This window comes from Rattus rattus, chromosome 7, assembly GCF_011064425.1.
Source record: "Rattus rattus isolate New Zealand chromosome 7, Rrattus_CSIRO_v1, whole genome shotgun sequence".
Classification (NCBI taxonomy): domain Eukaryota; kingdom Metazoa; phylum Chordata; class Mammalia; order Rodentia; family Muridae; genus Rattus; species Rattus rattus.
The window spans coordinates 111,814,176-111,836,154 of NC_046160.1; the positions used below are offsets into that span (position 1 = coordinate 111,814,176).

Sequence of the window (21,979 nt, forward strand, 5' to 3'; positions counted from 1 at the left end):
ATTCAGTGGAGAGCTGTTTGGTTTCCATGAGTTTGTAGGCTTTCTATTGTTTCTGTTGTTGAAATCCAGCTTCTATGGTGGTCTGATAAGAATCAAGGAGTTGTCTCAGTTTTCTTGTATCTGTTGAGACTTGCTTTGTGACTGAGTATATGGCTAATTTTGGAGAAGGTTCTGTGAAGTGCTGTGAAGAAGGTATATTGCATTGTGTTTGGGTAAAATGTTCTGAAGATATTTGTTAGTTCCATTTGAGTCATAGCATCTGTTAGTTCCATTTTTCCTCTGTTTAGTTTCTGTCTGGATGACCTGTCCATTGGTGAGAGTAGCATGTTGAAACTTCTCATTATTAATATATGGGGTTCAATTTGTGATTTAAGCTTTTGTAAAGTTAGGAATGGGTACTCTTGCATTTGGGGCATAGATATTCAGAATTGGGATGTCATCTTGGTGGTTTTTTTTTCTTTTGATTAGTGTCTTCTATCTCTTGATTAATTTTGATTGAAGGTCTATTTTATTAGATATTAGAATGGCTACCAGCTTGCTTTTTGGGTCCATTTCCTTGAAAATCATTTTCTCGCCTTTTACTCTGAGGTAATGTCAGTCTTTGATGTTGAGTTGTGGCTCTTTATGCGGCAGGATGATGGCCCCTGTTTTCACACCCATTCTCATAGTCTGTCTTTTTACTTGGGAATCGAGTTCATTGGTGTTCAAAGATATTAAAGATGAAGATTACTAATTCCCATTATTTTGATGTTGGTGATGGTACTGTGCGTGTGTGTGTTTTCCTCCTTTTGGTTTTGCTGGTGTGAAATTATTTATTTCCTGTGTTTTCTTGGGTGTGGTTAAGTTCCTTGGGTTGGAGTTTTCCTTTTAGTATCTTTTGTAAAGCTGGATTATAGATAGATAATGTTTAAATTTGGTTTGGTTTATCTTGTTTTCTCCATCTATAGTGATTGAAAGTTTTGCTAGTCTGGGTTGGCATGTGTGATCTCTTAGAGAGTGCAAGACATTTGCCCAGGTCCTTCTGGCATTTAAAGTCTCTGTTGAGAAGTCAGGTATAATTCTGATGGGTCTACCTTTATATGTTACTTGGCATTTTTCCTGTGCAGCTTTTTTTTTTTTTTTTTTTTTCCGTTCTTTTTTTTCGAGCTGGGGATCGAATCCAGGGCCTTCTTTAGGCAAGCGCCTACCACTGAGCTAAATCCCAACCCCCTGTGCAGCTTTTAATATTCTTTGTTCTGTACATTTCATGTTTTGTTAATTATGTGGTAGGAGGATTATCTTTTTTGGTCCTATCTATTTGGTGTTCTGTAAGCTTCTTGTGTGTTTACTATTATTTTATTTATTTACATTCCTGTTATTGCCCCCCTCAGCCCCCCTCCCATAGTTCTTCATCCCATTCCTCCTCCCTCTTGGCTCCGAGAGGGTGTTCTCACCACCACCACCACCACCAGTCCTCCCCCTTCCCCGTGGCCTCATGGCTCTGGAAGATTAAGTACATCTTCTCCCATTGAGGACAGACCAGGTAGACCTCTGCTACATATGTGCCAGGGGCCTCAGACCAGCCTGGGTTTGCTCCTGGTTGGTGGCTCACCTCTGGGCGCTCCCTAGGGTCTAGGTTAGTTGAGACTGTTAGTCTCCCAATGGGGTAGCTCTCTGTCACTCTCAGCTTCTTCAGTCCTTCCCCTAACTCACAGGGATCCCAGATTTCAGTCCAATAGTTGGGTGTAAGTATCTGCATCTGTCTCAGTCAGCTAATGGTAGGACCTCTCAGAGAGAGAGATCATGCCAGGCTCTTGTCTATCTGTAAGCACATCATAGCATAGTAGTGTCATGCCTTGATGTCCCCCATAAGATGGATCCCAAGTTGGACCAGTCATTGGACCTCCTTTTCTTCAATCTCTTCTCCATTTCTGGGTCAGGAATTTTGGCTGTGGGTTAGTGACCCTGTCCCTCCACTTGGGGCCTGTCTGTCTAGTGGAGGTGGACTCCCTGAGTTCCCATTTGCATTTGTCTAAGCTCACCTCCAGTGAGTCCTGAGGTTATGGAAATCTTCCGTGATTTAGTTGAATATATTTTCTAGGCCTTTGAGCTGGGCTTCTTCTTCTATTTCTATTATTCTTAGGTTTAATCTTTTCAGTGTCCCACATTTCCAGGATGTTTTATGTCAGAAACTTTTAGATTTAACATTTTCTTTGATCAGTGTATCAGTTTCTTCTGTCCTATCTGCTATGCCTAAGATTATCTCTTCCATCTCTTGTATTCTGTTGGTGATGTTGGTGTCTGTGTTTTCTGTTCTCTTACCTAAGTTTTCTAGCTCCAGAATTCCCTCGGTTTATGTTTTCTTTATTGCTTTTATTCCCATTTTTAGGTCTTGGTCAGTTTTATTCATTTCCTTCACCTGTTTGATTGTATTTCCTGTATTTCTTTAAGGGATTTATTCATTTCCTCTGTAAAGGCCTCTATCATCTTCCTAAGATTGGATTGAAGGTCATTTTCTTGTACTTCAGCTGTGTTAGGATATCCAGGGCTTGCTATAGGAGGATAGGTGGGCTCTGGTGGTGCTGTATTGACCTGGCTGTTGTTGATTGTGTTCTTACACTGGCCTTTAGCCTTCTGGTTGACCCTGGTACCCAAAGCCTCCAGGAATGCAGGCAGAGCTGTGAGCTAGACAGGGGGCAGTTTACTGCTATTGGGTGTGCTTTATGGGGACTTGGAAGGCAAAGGATTCAGGGAGCAGGGTCTTAACTCTTTGTCCCTGGAATCAGCAGGCCTCTGGAAATCCAGGCAGAGCCATGGGCTGGAAAATGGAGCTCAGGGGACAAGGGTTCTGTTCACCACTGCTGGGGACCTGGTTTGTCTACATTTTTAATAAGTTTTAATGATTAATGCTTTAGACACATTTAGATATCTTAAATTATTAACTTAGGTAGTATATTTTAATAATTGGGTGGATTTTATGGTTGACAGATATTTACTACAGTTAAAGAATATTCTCACTAAAAAAAAGAGTTGCAGTAAAAATGCTGGCTTTGACCTCCTAATGTCTTAGCAGGTTCTGCATAGGATCTCATATTTCAGAACACATATCCTCACTGCCCATGTTGCTGTCCACTCATCCTGGCTCACCCTGATGTTGCTTTCAGGACCCTTCCAAGTGCTTCCCTTGCAGCTGCTGCAGTCCCTCAGATGCTGTAATACTAATCAAATATTTGGATGTGTTCCGTGTTTGTGAATAGAGTATGAAATAGTCAAAGCAGTCCAAATAATAAAAATCAAGATCTATTCATTCTTTTATAAAACATAAATAAGTTGGAACTTTTTGTAAAACGAGTATTTTCACATAATCTGTACCTCACCTGGTCTTCAACTGAATTGAGTTTTCAACTGTTTGAGTATCTGACAGTTGTAAGATCTTGGTTCATCATTTCTTCTGCTATTGTCCATGAAAGAGATTTATTACTTAGTTGTTCTGTGCTTAACATGAGCTTTATATAAATCCAAATCACAGAAACAGTGCATAACAAATCACATACACTTAGGCATCTCAGTGGTCCCCCAGCCTCTGTATTTCTGTCCTTAAAGGTTCTCTTTGGTTTTCATTTTAGTAAAACTTTACACTGATGGAATTTCCTTTTATAGTCAACCCTAATGCCCTATATATGTCTCCTTACTCTGGGTTTAGCTTACACCATTCCTCTGAGTATAAGTAGTTCTTGTGGTTATTAATTAATAGCTCTGCAGAATTCAGAAACTTCTCTCCAAAGAGGCAAGGTCTTGTACACCAACAGTAATATGAGTCTAGTTTGGGAGCACATTTAAAGCTAATGTGCTGAAAAGTAACATGAAGCCTCATGATTTAAGACAGAATACTCATTTTAGCTCATTTTGTCTTTTATTTTGGGAAAGAAAAGTTGGAAAGTAAATTGTGTGTCTAGACCTATTTAAGAAGTAGCCCACGGGGGCTGGAGAGATGGCTCAGAGGTTAAGAGCACTGTCTGCTCTTCCAGAGGTCCTGAGTTCCCAGCAACCACATGGTGGCTCACAACCATCTATGATCAGGTCTGATGCCCTCTTCTGGCCTGCAGGTGCATACATGCAGGCAGAAAACTGTATGCTGTATACATAATAAATAAATGTTAAAAAAAAAAAAAGAAGTAGTCCTAGAGTTTCCTTACTTAGATATATCAGTTTGTAAGTTAGCTGACCTGTACATTATCAAGACAGGAGTTAAGATCTTAAGATTTCTTGTGCTACAAACAAATTCTAAAATTGATAGTTTTTCAGATGAATTTTTAAAACTGATAATATATGCTATTAAAGAGCAGATCATCTTGTATCTGTGGTTCTGCGCCCCCCACCCCCTTTTTAGAAGATACGGACAGGACTGGGAAGGTGTCTCAGTGGTAGAGCCCTTGCCTGAGAGCTCAAGGCCCTGGGGTCCAGCTCCATAAGTGTGAGGGGAAAAAAGTGCTAAGTTAGAGCCAAGATACATGTATAAGTTAGTCCCAAGATTCCCCAGTGACAGTGCAACTGATGACTATCATGTCAAATGTTCTTAGCCCTCAGGGGAACCACAAGACCAGGATGTGTTAATTGAAGAAAGATTGACAAGATACCCATCATTTTCAAAGTCACTCATCCCTTCGCCAGAGGGACTGCATCTAAGTCTACCTGAGTCAAATAAAATCCTCATGAATGGCACCCAGAAGTATCCCAGCACCGCTCCACCCAGGTACTCAGGCTGTGGACATGGCTATGACAGGAGGCCTAGGAGTGCCCACCAGTTCCAGGTAGTCATTTCCAAGACACCTAGTGGAGATCTTTTGGAAAAGCACGCTGACCTCTTCTCTAACAACCAATCACCATTCACTCCACGGACTTTAAAAACAGAAGCAAAGTCCTTCCTATCACAGTACCGCTATTACACACCTGCTAAAAGAAGAAGGGATTTCTCAGATCAGCGGATGGAGGCTGAAACCCAAACTGAATTAAGCAGGTTTGTATACCGTGTCCAGAGCTGATGGCAAGGCCAGCAAGCCAATGGAAATGATTAATAAGCAGTATTTCCTTTTTGTTGTACATTTTATATGTCAGCCTTGAAATCTAGCTGGGCCTTCTCATTACAATGAGTTCATAGACTTTCCCATAGGTCTTTAGGAGCAGCACAGTAACCATTAAACAACTATTAAGCTATTGGATTTGTTCAGTTCTTATAACTATGAGTGCTATAGGTTATTGTTGTAAACAGTTCCTGAACTTCGTATGTTTTTAAATGTTACGTTTTCAGAGGAGTCTTAAGATATATTGCCAGATACTGTAGTTGTAGATATGTATTCATGGTAACAGTGTGAGACAGTGAAGCCCAGAGGGCAAGGGGAAAGCCTTTCCAGTCCCCTGTGTCTCTCTCTGGCACAGGTAACAGCTGCAGACATGGCAGCTGAGAGGACATCTGGAAATTAAGTACGATCTGCCTTCTCCTGTAGAAAATGGGTCATGATAAATATTAGTAAGTTTGCAAAGTGATTGAAATTTATTTTGTTCTAGGTTTTAGTTGTTCAAGAAGTCAAACATTATAAGATTGGATTTTTTGTTTTGTTTTTTAAAGATTTATTTATTATATATAAGCTGTCTTCAGACACACCAGAAGAAGGCATCAGATCCCATTATGGATGGTTGTGAGCCACCATGTGGTTGCTGGGATTTGAACTCAGGACCTCTGGAGGAGCAGTCAGTGCTCTTAACCACTGAGCCATCTCTTTAGCCCTGTAAGATTGGTTTTATGAGGGCAAGCAAGAAGAATGATATCAAATTCATCTGCAGTATTTAATTTTAAAAAGAAATTGGATCTCTAATAGATATCCACTGGAGAGGGACGAAGAAACCACTGCCAGATTTGCCAGCACAGATAACTAAAACTGAAGTGAGACAGATTAGCATGGCCACTGGGCAAGCATGACCACAAACTGGGGGTGCAGTCCATAGTTTTAATGAACATGGGAAGGGACATCTAGGGAAGGAGGCCCAGCAGCCGCGGTGGGGAGGCACTGGCATTGGGGGGATGGGGAGGCACTGGCATTGGGGGGATGGGGGGAGACAGTAGACAGAATAGACTATACACTTGTTTGAAATTATCCCAGAACAAGTTTAATCACTAAGAAAAGAAAGATGCAGAAATTTTCGTATCTTTATAAATGTTACAGTCTCATTTCTCTTACCTCACTGTATATTTAACTGAAATCTACTTTTCAGGTAAGGAAAAGGAAACATGTGTGAACCAAGTCATATCTATTTTCAGATACATAATTCGAAATTAGACATTTTTAAAAAAGTAAATAGTTGGGATTTTATTCGCTTATACTGTACTTTTTATTCACAATAACGCTCTGTGTCACTGTGTTTATAAAGAAGTAACAGTCATTTCTTTGTAAATGTTGTAGCTTTGACTCTGAGCTTGGGACAGCTGAAAAAAAGAGCTCAAAGGACTCAGACGTGAGCACAAAACAGGTACTGAACGGGAGGTCTTTGCAGTAGGCGCTTTGACCTGTGTGGAGTGCACACAGCTATTTGGACTATCAGGAGTGATCGCTAAGAAACACTTATATTGTTAAATATAATAAAGTCAACGTGTGATCGTTTGCAGGTGGTGACCACGCTCTCTGAATGACCAGATGGATCCACCAAATCTAGGAAGTCATTTGTTATTAGCACCCAAGTGGTTAGCTGGCTGGTTGGCCAGCTGAACGGGTGGATAAATAAAATATAATAGTGACATTTTCAAAAATACAGATTCTGAGAAGCAGGCTTGACATTTGCCTATAATCTGAATGCGTGGTCAAGGTAGGAACCTGAGTTTGAGGCCATCATGGACTATATAGCCAATTCTAGTCTAGCCTGAGCTACATAGCAAGATTGTATCCCAAAATAACCACGGACTGGGACTATAGCTCAGTGGTAGAGAAATTGCTTAGGATGTGAAAGGCTGGGTTCAGTACCACCCCTGACAGACACAAAAAATATACAAGTTCCTAAAGGTGCTAACAAAGCCACATAGTAGTTTGAATTTTCAACGCCTGTCATTCTGTATAGAATTGTTGATGAGTATATTATTACAAGTCATACATCATATAGAATTAGTAGATAACATGATCTTAATGTTTGCCTTTACTTTTGTAAACTTATACTATTTATATTTTGAATGTTTAACAGTGATTTATTTTAACACATAATAGCTATAGATTTTTCAGGCAAACTCATTCAATGTGGGTAGTTTCAATCATGTATTTGTGCTGTAACTTAAATTTACTATTCATAAACATGGTTTGCATATTTAAAAGTCAAGCAAAGATTTAGAGATACAAAAACAAATTGATCACACTCAAACTTCTTTTTCCTCCTCTGAAAGTGGGTAGGAAGTGATGGGTTTACATCTCAGTCATTGATAACTTTAGGGTCATAGAGAGACAATCCTCTGAGAGCCAAATGTCTTCCCACAAAACTCACTCACCTGCAGGGTCCGTGGGAGAATGCAAAGCAAGCAAAGTCCTAGCCTGGGAAAGGCTTCAGAAATGGTGCCTGGCTTTACCTTGAGTTTTTATGAAAATAATTAGGGCTATAGATAACTATGTACATTGACCTGGGGCAGACAAGACTGCTCCTCACTCAGACAGAAGCACTTAGCACAGAGGCCTGATGACCTAGTTCCTGGACCCACTGTGGAAGGAGAAAACTGATTCCCAAAGTGTCTCCTGACCTCCACATGTGCACTGTGGTATGCACATGCACAGGCCTGCACTCACACACTCAGCATGCACGCATCATTGTCATCATCGCAACAGTGATAGCGGTAAGTGAAGATGTTCAGACGCCCACGGTGTATTACACTGGGATCCAAATGTTCAGAGTCCTTCAAGAAAAGGCTGTGTCCTCACAGTGGTGTAGGAGCTGAGAGTGCCACTCACGTATTAACTACAGTAGATCCATACTTTACACTTGGAGAACTGTAAAGCATTTCACTCCCAGCTTTGTAGAGCTGGGAGTCACTTACTTGGTAGAGTACTTGCCTAGCATGAACAAAGCCAGTCTCCGGTGCTGCATGAACTTGATGTAATGGGACATGCTTATTTCTTTATCTTTATTTTTTTCAATGTCGTTTGGGTTATTTTTTTTGTTTTGAGACAAGGTATATCTGTGTAGCCCTGCCTGAGTGTCCTGGAACTCACCGAAGACCAGGCTGTTCCAACTCCGTTTCTGCGTGTGCCCCTGTGCCCAGCAGCTGTTCTGTGTGTGTGTTTGTTTTGCTTATGTGTGTGGACGCTTTGCTTACATCTACGTCTGTGTACCAAGTGCATGACTAGTGCCTGACAGGTCAGGGTGAGCTGCTGCCTGGATCCCCTGACTGGAGTTAAAGACAGGTCCATGTGACACTGGGAGCTGAAGCTGGGTCCTCCTAACCACTGAGCCATTTCTCCAAGCCCAGGAGCTCATGCTTGTACTTCCAGGACTCGGAAAGGAGAGGCAGAATGATCAGAAGTTAAAAGTCAGCCTCAGGCACAAAGGGATTTTTAAGGTTCTTGAGCTACAGAAGACCTGTTTGAAAAAAAAAAAAAAGAAAAAAACGTAACTTATAAATAATGCAAATAAAATATTGCCAGGCTTGTGACACATAAGATTCTGCTCAAGTAGTAAGCCATTACCGTGTCCGTTAGTATTGGCCATATGCATGGCTACTGCAGCTGCCTTCAGATGTGACGTATTGGTGTTTGACACTGACGTGCTTTTTAATCATGGACTTTTTTTTAAATTTACATAAAAGCTACAAATTTGTATCATTTTCATGGATTTCAATGCTGTCTTTTTTGTCCATTCATTTGTTTGTTTATTTAGTTTTGATGTGGGTCTGCACATGTATATGTATAGGTGGATGATGTCTCCCATCCCAGTACTAACCAGACCAACTCTGCTTAGTTTCTGGGATCAGACAAGATGGACACACTGTCAAGGATAGCCAGGTATAAGGCACTTTAACCCCAGCACTTGGGAGGCAACCAGAACACCCTGATCTGCACAGCAAGTTCCAGGACCGTTAAAGCTACACAGTGAGACTTTATTTCAAATAAAATAAACAATGTAAAAGGTGGGATGGCTATGGAGCCCTTGCAGTGAGATCAGTGTCTTGTCAGGTGTGACCCTCATGCTTCAGGCTCTTCAGAGCTGGTTACACACAGACTCCTGCCCCAGCCTGTGACTCATGATTTGCCTTATGATTTCCTAATGCTCTTTAAAATGTTGCTCATTAACATAAAAATGAAGTCATTTCATCTTTAAATAAACATGGGGAAATGCTGATTGGGTAAACTGTTCTGAGATGTTTTTGTTTTAATGTATCAGGTACTTTCATGTAGTCATTTTCATTAAGATTTGCTTTTTTTTTTTACACAACATACTTTGGAAACAAAATAAAAATGTATTCTTTTTGTTCCACTTCCAGGCACCTAATTACATGAGAAATGGTGCTGAAGACAAAATAGCTCCTTTATCCTTACAAGGACAAAACTTAGCATGGGACAAGAGTAAAGATGGGATTCTGCAGCCGTCCTCAGAAAGGTAGGTGGCAGCCTCACACCTGGTTCTGAACATGGGGGCTAAGGCAGGAGGATCACTGTAAGTTTGAGGTCAACCTACATTACAGATGGAAACCCTATCTCCATTTGCTTTCCTCTGTAACAAAGGCTCAGCATTTCCCCTTAAGTACTGTTTTAATTACATGTGCTAATATATTATAGTATTGTACAATTCTATGGCACTGTTAGCCTTACTAAGGAAATTTTATAAAAATGCTCAATCAAGGTTAGACTTAGTTTGCTAATGTGTTGATAAAGGGGAAAGGAATGCTAGTTTCCAGGAGCTGCTCTCTCCACGGACCATGCAGAGCCCATTCTCTGGCAGCCTTACCATATGGTGGGTTTGAAATCTGTGACTTGGAGACTGGCAAGTGAAAGTGCTTGCCTTGCAAGCCTGATGAACAGTTTGATCCCCAAAGCCATGATAAAAGGAGAGGGTTGACTCCTGAAAATCACTCTCTGATCTCATGGTATTTACACACACACACACACACACACACACACACACACACACACACACACACACACACACACACAGTAATTAATAAGTTTGCTCCTCATGTTTAGTGACTGACAGTACACCTAGCACAATGTTGGACTAGCAAGCTTTAGCTCTCAAAACTGCATTTCTCAAAACTGGGTATGAGATGAAGGGAGAAGAATTTTCACACAGGAAGAATGAGGACACGTTTGGGAGCAGAAAGGAATGCACAGACCCTCAGGGCCCAGCTTCCCCCTCAGGCCTGTTTTAGGGCGAGCCAGGGAAGGCCACAAGTAGGCTGAGTTCTACTCCCCTGTCTTTGAAACTCATTGCACATGTGCACTCATGCATATGCCCACAGAATTAAACCATGATAGGAAAAATGCACAGACAGAAATTCCAAAACACATCATTACCAATGTAGAATGCCAGTCACAGAATAAATGCCAAACTTTTTTTTTATTAACTTGAGTATTTCAATGCCAAACTTTTATGTTGTTAAAATCTTTATCTTTCTCTCTTTCTAGGGCACCCTGCACACAGTTTTCTCCAGATAGTAAAATCTACTCTGAGTAAGATCTTGTTGACCTCTTCATACTGTGGTGGGAAGCAGGATTAAGACTGAGGGAAACATTAGATAATTTAAGACTGGAACTCATCTCTCCTCCCAGCTTTGGAATAGCAGTCATTTAATCAGTGCTGGTAGAGGAATTCTGGGCATTTTACCTTTAGTAGAAATGTCTCCCTAAGTTAATAACATCTACTAATAATTTCTAATAACTAGTGTGTAAAAGTCGTGCTTATTTTTATAAATTAAGGAAGTGAGGAAGCCTGCAGGGGATGATTTGAAACTCAGAGTCTCTCTGGTGGGTTGGGATGCACCATGTTCATCCATGGTATTGAAGGTTAGGTTTTAGTTTTAAGTTACATTTTTTTTTAAGAAAATAATCTATTTTATAGTTTCATTTATTCCCAAGCCTGGTTGTTCTTAAGCAGGTTCCTGTGGGTTGGTTTTTTAAACATACGGGTGCACACAGCTGCCTCTCCCTAATTAGTTCACTCAGCAATCCAGTACCACTTGCCATCGCCGTTCATTCATGAGTCAGCTAAGTAGAATCAGTTATAATAGAGTCCAAACTTTATAATAGGAACCAGACAGTAAATAATAGTGTAATAAATGAACACATTTTTGTGTTTAAGTAATTTAAAATTACTATAGCATTTTCATCTAAAAAATGCCTGTTGGAAATTCTTTTCTCTTTTATAGGGATTTTGAGGGGGAAAAAAAACTTTCTCCTCAGTAAATTTCCTAGTGTAAACACGAGATTCTGAATAGGACTGAATAAGCATCACACCCCTGCCTCCCTGGATGGCATCTCAGTCTTTGCTGTTGTGAATATTCCAGAAAGATGAAATTTTATTCTTTTGGGTGCTATTTTCTCACTTTTACTATTTTCCTTTTTCAACACAAGAAAACATAGCATTCCCTGTCCTCATGGGTAGCAGTCCCTGTGACAAGATTGCTGGGCATTCCTGCCTGGGCCCTCTTGCCGTACAGCGGTTCTGATGCTCTGTGTTCCTCTGCAGTGAAGAAGAGCTGCTGTACCTCAGCTTCATGGAAAATGTGACGGATGAAATCTTGAAACTTGGTTTATTTTCTAACAGGTTAGAGGGGGTTTTTAATGTTTATGGTAGTTGAGATGTATATTAAATATTTTTCACACCATGATTTTTAAGTTACTTAAAAGGTTGCAAAAAGTTATATTGTTTTTATGATCATATTATAATTAATAGTAAATTATAAAGACTATTTCACACTCCATAGGAAACAATAGATTTGTTTTCATTTAACTCTTATAATACCTGGCTTATATTAGAGTATATAATGAACTGAATTTTTGTTATCTGGACAGTCTTTCTGACTACCTTTTGCTGTCAGAAACTGGGAATCAAAAAAAGTTTTTAAAATTTTATTACATTTCTATGTGTGTGTGGTCACATGGCACAGCGTGCTGTAAGGGTTAGAAGACAACGCGTGGAAGTCGGTTCTCTCCTCCTACCACGTGGGCCCTAGAAATTGAACTCGAATCATCAGGCTCGGTGGCAGGTGCCTTCACTTGGTGAGCCACCTTCCCAGCCCACACATGGCTACTACATCTCACAAAGATCTAGTACGGACAAACTGAAAACTGTTTGTACTCTTAATGTGAAAGGGAGAGTTTGCAAAGCCTTATCAGCTATTGCATTGCTTAGGGGAGCTGTGTGCAGTGCAGCTCAGCACTGCTGTGTCTAAAGCTCGCCAGGCGGAGGGCTCCACTACAGGAGAGCACAGGACTCCAAGCACACTCCACACTGTCAGCCATAGATGCGACTGCAGACATTGCAGTGACTTTTCTATCCCGACATCAGGTTTGCTTTTTAATGAAGGAAGACACTGTTGTTATTGGAGTAAAAGAATCAGGAGTGAGTGCACCAGTGCTGTCACACCTCCTTTCTTTTTCTTTTTTTTTAAAGATTTATTCATTTATTATATATAAGTACACTGTAGCTGTCTTCAGACACACCAGAAGAGGACATCAGATCCCATTACAGATGGTTGTGAGCCACCATGTAGTTGCTGGGAATTGAACTCATGACCTCTGGAAGAGCAGTCGGGTGCTCTTAACCGCTGAGCCATCTCTCCAGCCCCACACCTCCTTTCTTTGTTTAAAAAAAATGTTTAATGGAGGCCGGAGAGGTGGCTCAGCAGTTAGGAGCACTTGCTTGCTATTCAACCGTAAGGACCCAAGTTCAGATCTCAGCACCACATTGTGAGCCACACATGGTCTCATGCAGGGCTGTCAGACAGGAGGGTTACTGGGGTTTGCTGGTTACCAGCCCACCTAAAAACAGGAGCTTCAGTTGAGGAGAGCCCTTGCCTTATAGGAGTAGGCAGAGAATGGGAGACACAGATGCCGTCCTTTCCTTGAGTGTATACACAGGTATGGCCACATACATACACAAAACTAGTAACTTTAAGAACTACATAAGGAGTTTCTAAGTTTCAAGGTGAGACAGTTTAGAGAGCCACTTCCCAGAAGTACTGATATGTGGAACACTACTGGACTCCACATTCTACATGGTTAAAATGGTAACTTTTATGGTCTTTAATGCAGCCCCCAAATTTACATAGCATTGTATATTTCCTTAAATGTTTATATTTTCCTCTAAGATTTAGCATTGGTTCATAACACCGAACATAGAACCAGACTGAGAAAGAAACTAGATGGTCCAGGATGGAGTTCTTCACACTGAATGTTCAGCGTGCATCTAGTTGATGAGAAAGTGTGTGTGTGTGTAAGCGCACTTATACCCAAGTAATATGTATTGTTTAATCCCAACTTGGGGAAATACGTAAGCATAGGAAAATGTGAATGTGCCATTCCAGAGTGTTCACAGTAGCTGTGAAGAGTAGGATACAAGTTCCTGATCTTTTAACAAGGAGAGAATAACCCAGACCTCCTAGGTTACTGTGTGTCATTGACGAGCATGAATGAGGGTAACGTGAGTGACCAAGGAAATTAGTTGTTTGCAGGAAACTCGTGAATACATTAATGTGATACTCTTCCGCAGTAGAAAGAATACATTCCCTGAAGCTAGTCACTTCTCAGTTAAATTCTCTGAAGGGATTGTGAGCTTTGCTTCTCAGTTAACTTTTCTGAAGGGACTGTAACCTTAGGGGAGAGGAAACTGGTCCTGGAGATGTAATTCCTCTTTGATGTGGTTTTCATTGGCCCTGATATGCTGGCTTTGGCAGGAAAAAAGGTAAAACTGTTGCTGTGCTCAGGCATGGTAGCACACGCCTTTAATCCCAGCAAGGAGGCAGATCTCAGAATTCCAGGTCAGTTTGGACTGCATAGAGTTCCAGGCCAGCCAGGACTCCATACTAGACCATGTCCGGGGTGAGTGGGGGCAGACTGTTGAATATCTAGCTATGTTTAGCATAAATTCCTGGCATTCACTTGGAGGTCGTTTTGTAGGCTTGGCATCAACGAAGCCAAGGTTAAGCAGTTCCATGAGAGCATTTTCTGTAGGATTTGGTGAGGGGCGCAGGGAGCTTTAGTGTCTCTGTGTCTGAGGGGGAGAGAGCTTTGCAGGCAGTTCTAGTCTTCACCTAAAACATCCACAGAAGCAGAAATAGTGCACAGTTCTTCAGATGGACTGGCTTCTGTTATAGAACTTAGAACAAATGCATGACAGAAGCCAGGCTGCCTGCCAGGTCAGAGAACCTCACAGAGCAGGAAGGATTAGTTTCTAGGTTCACAGAGAAACTATTCATCTGCCAACTACTTTCCAGTCCTTGTCAGTCTTATATTACGTAACTATTTCACATTTAGTGGATTATCTGATTTTAAGATACTAATAGTTTTCTTTATCATTTGTAGGTTTTTAGAACGACTGTTTGAGCGACATATAAGAAAAAATAAACATCACTTGGAGGAGGTTTGTATTTCTTTGGAGTTTAAGGTTTTTCTATTCTCTAAAAGAATGTATTTTATTTAAAACAGGCAGTTCCCCCTTGCACTTTGTATGAGAGGAAAGGGCGCAGGGCTGTGAGGGTGTCGTTCCGCTGTCTGGGCCTCACTAAGGTGATGGTGCTCAGAGTCGCTTTTCCCCTTAATCCTAGGGGAAGATGCGCTACCTGCTGCATGGACTGAAGGTTGACTTAGGCTGCATCTCTGAGGAAGAGCAAAACAGTTTCAGAATATTCAATGAATTTCATTTTCAAAAGGCTCTGACTTCAAGAGAAAACAGGTTTATAAATGATACAGAAGCAGTAAATCATCATGAACGTCAGCAGTACCAGGAGGCCCTGAACATGCTGTCATCTGTGCCAAAGGACGAAAACAAGATGTTCTCTTTCCCGGGGGAATTTCTGCTACCTGCCCATAAAGTCAAGCATTCAGAAGGTGTTATAGTCCAACAGGTCAACGATGAAACAGATCTCGAAGCCTTACCCTGGGACGGAAACAATCCAAGTGTTTCTGACAGTTTTATAGACCAGGAGACCTCTGTGGATGTCATTGAAGGTGACAGTGACTTTGAAATGGTTGAGACTTCCAGGGAACTCTGCTGTCTGAGCACATCACTGTCCCCATCTGTTCCACTCCCCAGCATTGAAGGTGGCAGTAATCATGATAAGGAATTATCGACTCTAAAAATCATGGAAATGAGCATTGAAGACTGACCTTTGGATCTTCATTAATAAATACTCCATGTGGCCAGTAACTCAATATCACTTTTCTTTATTTTGTCCCCTTTTACATATTAAGATTTGTGTAATTTCAATGCTGTGTAATAAATTGCCATAAATTTAGTGTCTTGAAACACCACATATTTATTATTAGTCCCATAGTCTGTGGTTCAAGAATGGAAACAGTGATAGGTTCTCCACTCGGGTTCAAAAGCTACAGTCCAGTTGGTATTGAGGGCTGTGGTCTCCTCAGGACACTTGAGAGGAAGAAGCTGCTTCTACGCTTCCATTTTCTCGCACCGTAGAGCTAAGAGTTTGATTTGGTTTTGGCTGTGGAGAGCACAGATGGCGACTTGCCATCCCCTGCCGTGCACCCTCCCTAGGCAGGCCACAGCATGGCTCTTTGCTCTTTGAGGGCAAAGGAGGACACAGAGACTAGCGAGGTCGAGGTCGTTAACTCTCCCTCACTTTCTGCCTTAACTCTCTTGGTTAGAAGCAGGCAAGTCACAGGCCTCTTGCACTCTTCAGGGGTAAGGGGGTGGTACACCACAGTGCAGACGCAAGGGTTGGAACCACTGGGTGACCTGAGGCTCTTTCGACTTCTAAAGTCATTTTTCAGAGGACCATGTTTGATCCAACATAGTGATCTCATGAGCATTGAGAAAGGTTTATAATCTGGGATGGTCTTAAAACATTAATGTACAGAGGCTGGAGCGTTGAGTTTGAGACCAGCCTGTCCTGTGATGGAGACCCTTGTCTCAAAAACCAGAAACCACACAAAACGAAAACAATGTTTCAAGAGACTAACCTGGATTTTGTCTTTTCAACTATTTACAATAACATGATTGGCCAGTCAGCTCCTGTGCTGTTTTCATGTTCCCAGCGCTACAAGAGATAGGGAGTGAGTGGTTATGGTTTAAGGATGACACGCTGACCTGGTTAAGAACCGCAGTGCTGAGGCAGAGGCTCCTACTCCAGTGTCTCTTGTCCCATAATGCACCCCTTCCTCAAGCCTCTGGAAAGCTCTCAACTTTAAGACAGGGTCCTGTAATTCAGGCTGGTCTGAAACTGCTGTTAGCAGATGGCCTTGAACTCCTGATGGTCTTGCTTCTACTTCCGGGGCGGTGCTATTAAAGGCTACGCTCGGTTTTAGAGAGAGTTTTTTTTTTTAAAGACTTACTAATTTATTTCATGTATATGAGTACACTGTAGCTGTCTTCAGACACTCCAGAAGAGGGCATCAGATCCCATTACAGATGGTTGTGAGCCACCATGTGGTTGCTGGAAGAGCAGTCAGTGCTCTTAACCACTGAGCCATCTCTCCAGCCCCTAGAGGGTGTTGAGTACTGAGCCTGGACCCTTGCGCATGCTAGACAAGCACTCTACCAGCTGAACCACATCACCAGCACCTTTCAGAGCAGCACCTGTACGCTTCTGAGCCTTTTGAATACGATCAAGTGTTAATGGCGTCTTTCCCCATGCTTCCCTCATCTTAGCTCTTGGGCTAGCCTTGGACTCCACATCCACCTACTTTTATTCAGTTCCTGAACTCCCACCTTTCCTCAGCAGTAGCTGTACAGCAGATCCCCCACTGGCTGCTGCTTCCTCTGTGTTTGTGTGCTTGTGTATGTGTGCACGTGTGTGCGCGTGTGTAAGTGCATGTGTGCACGTGCATGTGTTTGGAGCCCTCACCCATTCTAATTTGTATACTTCTTAGGACATTTTGCTATTATCCTTTAGTTTCTCAATTTTTGTTTTAAAAGATGAGGTGAAGTAAATATTAAACTGCTTGGGTATTGCAAAAGCTATTTAAGGTTATGAAGGCTGGATTTAGAAAAAGCTAACGTAGACTCTTCAAGTAATATCTCCATTTCTATCATATGGCCCACCTCTATTCTGAGGCTCATAGCTGTGCCTGGATGGGTTCAATTACAGCACCATAATCTTAAGAAGTAAACTAGTAGTGTGTGAAACACCCACAGGCTGTTCCTTTAAAGTGTGTCCACTTGCTAACCATATGAAATCGTTTCCTTCCAGTTCATCTCCTTCCTACGGGCATTTGGCTGCCCCGCCTGTTGCCTGTTCTGCCTCTGCTCGTGTTTGCGCTTACTCTCCGAGTATTTTTCCCTTCTGCATTCCCCAGAGCCCTAAGCGTCATAGCTCAGCTTAAATGTGCCACCTCCTGTAACTGAGTGGTTGCTCCAGTGCTGTAGCCGTCTACTCCACTTGTTTGCATGTGTGCTGTATTGTTTCTTTGCAATAATGTCCACACTAGGTAAGTGCCTTGAGAGGAAGGAACTCTCTTTGGATCCCCTGGTCAATGTCTGCCTAACAGCTAATTCATTCACATCCTAAGGAGGTCAAGGCTCAGAGGCAAAATGTTAAGGAACAGGGATGCAGGACAGCTATTTCTCATGGTGCAATTTTCCAGTTTTGAAAGGAGAATGTAGTAAAATAGTTTAATTCACATGGGTTTAAGGTTTCTTATATTTTTAATCTTGTTATTAAGTCTCTTCTAATATTTGGCATCTCTAGAAGACTTTTTCAGGCAAATTGCTATACTGTATCATTAATATTCAAACCTTACCAAAATTTGTAATTACAAACACACACACACACACACACACACACACACACACACACACACAATAAAAGCAGAACCTGCTGAATTGAGTGTTACTCAATATGTAACTGGTGGACCACTTGGTTTTGGATAAGGAATTAGGGAGCCGTCATCCCTGAGGAAGGTTAACTCTCCTCTTAGTCATAAATTGCCTGTAGCTCTTCATCTACACATAGGATTTCTACCATCTACCTTGGGATGCCAATTGTTGTTTGCATCATTCGGGTCTTGTTTGAGCGGCCATACTATTGAGAGTTTATGATTTCCACTTTCCTATTGTATGTAGACAATATAATCTCACAGCAGATGTCCTGGTCCCCTGGTCTTCCCTCCCCTTCCTAAGATTTGGGGCTTGGTGGAGGAATTGTGTGATAGCAACTAGGGCCAGGCAACCCATGACTAGTGCTCCTCTGCGTTTGCTTTCTGCAATAGCAATTCCTGCAAGCAGCCTGTTTGATGAGGAGTGAGGTCTACACTTAGTACACTTCCAATTAGCCAGCTGCTGGTTACCCCGCCCCACACCCCAAGATATAAGTGCTGACGCATAGATCCCTTTGCACTGCCTCTACCACCCCACTCCATACCAGCTCCCACATTACTGAGATAGTGATACTAATATGAGGTCTTGGGCTATAGTTAATAGTGACGTTTGGGTTACACTGACAGTTATGTCAACTTGACCTAAGCTAGTCATTTGGGAAGAGAGCCTCAACTGAGAAAACGCCATCACAAGACTGACCTGTGGGACACTTTCTTGGTTATGATTAATGTGGGTGGTGCCACCCCTGGGCAGGTGAATTGTATGAGAAAAAAGGCTGAGCAAGTCATGGAGAACCAGCTGGTAAGCAGCACTCCTCCATGGCCTCTGCTCCGCTGAACCCTGGTTCCTCCCCTGACTCCTTTAGTGATGGAGTTGTAAACTGAAACACACACACAGTTTAAGTGCCACTATTGTACCTTTGGAAATTTCTTGCAGATCTGATCATTGTGGCTTGTAGGTATCACATCTGGATAGGATTATTGATTGTTATTCTTCCTTGGCAGCTTCAAATGGCACCTTCTGGTACTATGCTAGTCCAGAGAGAAGCTCTAACCCAGCTCAATTCCCCCAAGTCTACAGTGTGAGGTGTCATCAGCAATAGGCACTTACATTCGGGGTCCAGGAGGCTAGCAAGAGCAAGGGCAAGGGCAATAGCCTATATTGTTTTGGGGATCTCGTGAATCCCCTCACCAGCTTAGGATTTCTCATGTCTGGTACTTACTCTTGAGGGGTGCATCATAACCCTTATGTTATTTAAAACTGTATGTGTGTATGTGTATATATACACATACATATGTATAATAAATATGTAAATATACATACTATTAATGTATATATTATATATTATATATTAAAGAAACAATTTTAAATATAATATATACTTAAATTATATATACATATATACAATTTAAGTGTTTTATATGTAATATACATAATTATATATATATACATATTTCTAATATTTACCAAAATTCTTTTTACATACTTAACATGGAAGTGGTTTGAATGAGAATGTGAATGGCCCCCAGAGGTTTATGTTGATTATGATTATGAGAAGGGTTGTGGCCCTGTTGGAGGTCCTGTATTATTGGGGGAGCAGGGGGCAGAGGGTCTGGCAAGTCTGAGGTTTCAAAAGGCTGAGCGTCATTCCCAATGCCTGCCTCTCTCAGCCTCCTAGTGTTGATCAAGAGCTCTCAGCTGTTCTTGACACCATGCCTTTGCTCCACCACCATCGACTCTCTTTGTTACTTTTCTGTTGCTATAAAATACTATGACTAATGCAACTGTTTAGGAAGGATGAGAAGGTGTGGCCTTGTTGAAGGAGGTGTCTCATTGGGGACAGGCTTCGAGGTTTCAAAAAGACCATGCCATTAACAGCCCCCCTGCCTACCTGTGGAGCAGGATGTGAGTTCTCAGCTACTGCTGAAGCCTGCTGCTGCTGCGTTCCCTGCATGGTAGTCATGAGCTCTAACCTTCTGAAACTCAGCCCAATGAAATGCTTTCCTTATGATGCGTTCCTTAGTCATGGTGTTTTGTCATGGGAATAGAAAAGTAACTAAGGAGAGGAGCGCCTTGGAGGTCCCGTGGATCTGAGTCTTGCTTCAACAGTGTTTGGACGAACAAAGCCGGGGACTCCCACTTCACTAGCTTCCAGCCGCCTTACAAGTCTCTCCAGTCACAGCCTCCTGGACCATCTCCTTAGGTGATCTCCTAGGACCAGCCAGCACCTCTTTGCTGTTAGCCCCATACAGTGGATCAGCGATGACCTCTCAGATTCGTGAGAATTATTCCACGAAAGTGGAAGCTGCCATGAGCCGCCTGGTCAACTTAGACCTGAGGGCCTCCTACACCGACCTCTCTCTGGGCTTCCTTTCTGATTGGGATAACGCGGCTTTGGAGGCCACAGGCCACTTCTGCGAATTGGCCAAGGGGAAGCACGAGGGCTGCAGAATGATCTCGGGAGACGTACACTCTTCCAGGATGAGCAGAAGCCACCTCAAGATGAACAGAGTAAAACACAGGAGGCCATGGAAGCTGCCTTGGCCCTGGAGAACAACCTGAACCAGGCTCTCTTGGATCTGCACGCCCTGAGTTCTGCCTGCACAGACCCTCATCTCTGCGACTTCTTGAGGAAGCCACTTCCTGGATAAGGAGGTGAAGCTCATCACGAAGATGGGCAACCACCTGACCAACCTCCCTAGGCTGGAGGGCCAAAACCAGCTCAAACTGGCTTACCCCAGCATCTCTGGGTGAGTATCTCTTTGAGCGCCTCTTGGACCAAGTAAAAATGAAGCTTTTTGAAACAGAAAAAAAAAGTAACACAGTAAAAAGATTTGTGTCACTCAATGTCCACAAGTGATCTGATACTTATCCACATTAAAAAGTATTAGTCCACATTAATAAGTCCCTTATTAAAAAGTAAAAATTTAAAATGCATGTGCATACTCAAGTGTTTCATGTCTCACAACTAAAATAATGTACAGTTTAAAAGCCAAGGCTGGTAAAGGTTCAGAAACAAAACAGGCACTGCTTCAATTAGGAACACAGATGCACGCACATATGCACACACGCACACACGTGCATGCACTCCTGATATATTACTAATACCCATAGCTTAATAGTCAATATATTAAAAACGTCATGAACTCCAGATTATTCAAGATGCTTTAATTTTGTGAGCACACATCACCAATCTGAATGGTTTTCAAAATCCTGTCAGAAAGTCCTGATTGCTATACACATGTGATCTAAAGCCAGCCTCCAGATGGCGCTGTTGCACTTGGCGGTGCCCCTGTGCTGGCACTGTAAATCTTTCTTTCCATCTCAATCCACCTACCAGGCCAGGAAGAAGGCGGTAGCCTGCTTTGCTAACTCACCCTTCCACCCCACCATAGCCAGCATTCATGCTCACTTCAGCCCCAAGCCCCACATCTGGCACCTTACCACCCGTGCACCATTCGGGTTCCTGCAGAAAATGCTGAGATAACCACTAATATGAATTTTCCTATGAAATTCAGGCCAATCTGGCTTGAACTATGAGTCTCAGGCCCCAGTGCCTGGCAAGCTGCCCTTTGTTCTCAAAGGACACAACAGGTTACTACTTCCTACCTTTCACCTCCCCTCTGCTGGCCTCATAACCCCAACCTACCCCTCTAGTATGGCTTTGGGAGACAAACCAAAGGAACTAACACAAGCACCTACTGTGACATCTGCAAAAGAAAACAGGTCTAATGTGCCCAGCAATAATCCACCCTTCCTGTGTGTGCCTGCGGGAGGCGGTGTGAGTGTATATCATTGTGTGAAGAGGGTAGGGTAAGGCTGTGCCTAAGCCCCAGACCCTAGCCCTAGCCTTTCCCAGACTGTGATGGCTGTCCTGATGCTAGTAAGGACAGCACGGGACCATACGGCCCTGGCGTTTCCATGTTTAAAGCCAATATAAGCTGCCATGTGTCTATGACCAATGTGAGCTGCCATGTGTCTG

The 21,979-nt window shown here is 42.3% G+C and overlaps 1 protein-coding gene and 1 pseudogene across 1 annotated transcript in view; both read left to right on the plus strand.

Moving 5' to 3' along the window:
- The window catches only part of Spata7 (spermatogenesis associated 7), a 45,190-nt gene extending 29,722 nt beyond the window's left edge, over positions 1 to 15,468 (plus strand). Inside the window, exons 6-12 of the mRNA XM_032908245.1 lie at positions 4,560 to 4,996; positions 6,438 to 6,504; positions 9,488 to 9,603; positions 10,629 to 10,673; positions 11,689 to 11,766; positions 14,526 to 14,583; positions 14,768 to 15,468. Of these exons, the coding sequence (XP_032764136.1) occupies positions 4,560 to 4,996; positions 6,438 to 6,504; positions 9,488 to 9,603; positions 10,629 to 10,673; positions 11,689 to 11,766; positions 14,526 to 14,583; positions 14,768 to 15,328 (1,362 nt within the window). The 3' untranslated portion in view covers positions 15,329 to 15,468. The remainder of the gene's footprint in view (positions 1 to 4,559; positions 4,997 to 6,437; positions 6,505 to 9,487; positions 9,604 to 10,628; positions 10,674 to 11,688; positions 11,767 to 14,525; positions 14,584 to 14,767) is intronic.
- Positions 15,469 to 19,541: 4,073 nt separating this feature from the next.
- On the plus strand, positions 19,542 to 20,861 carry LOC116905860 (annotated as a pseudogene).
- The last annotated feature ends 1,118 nt before the right edge of the window (positions 20,862 to 21,979 follow it).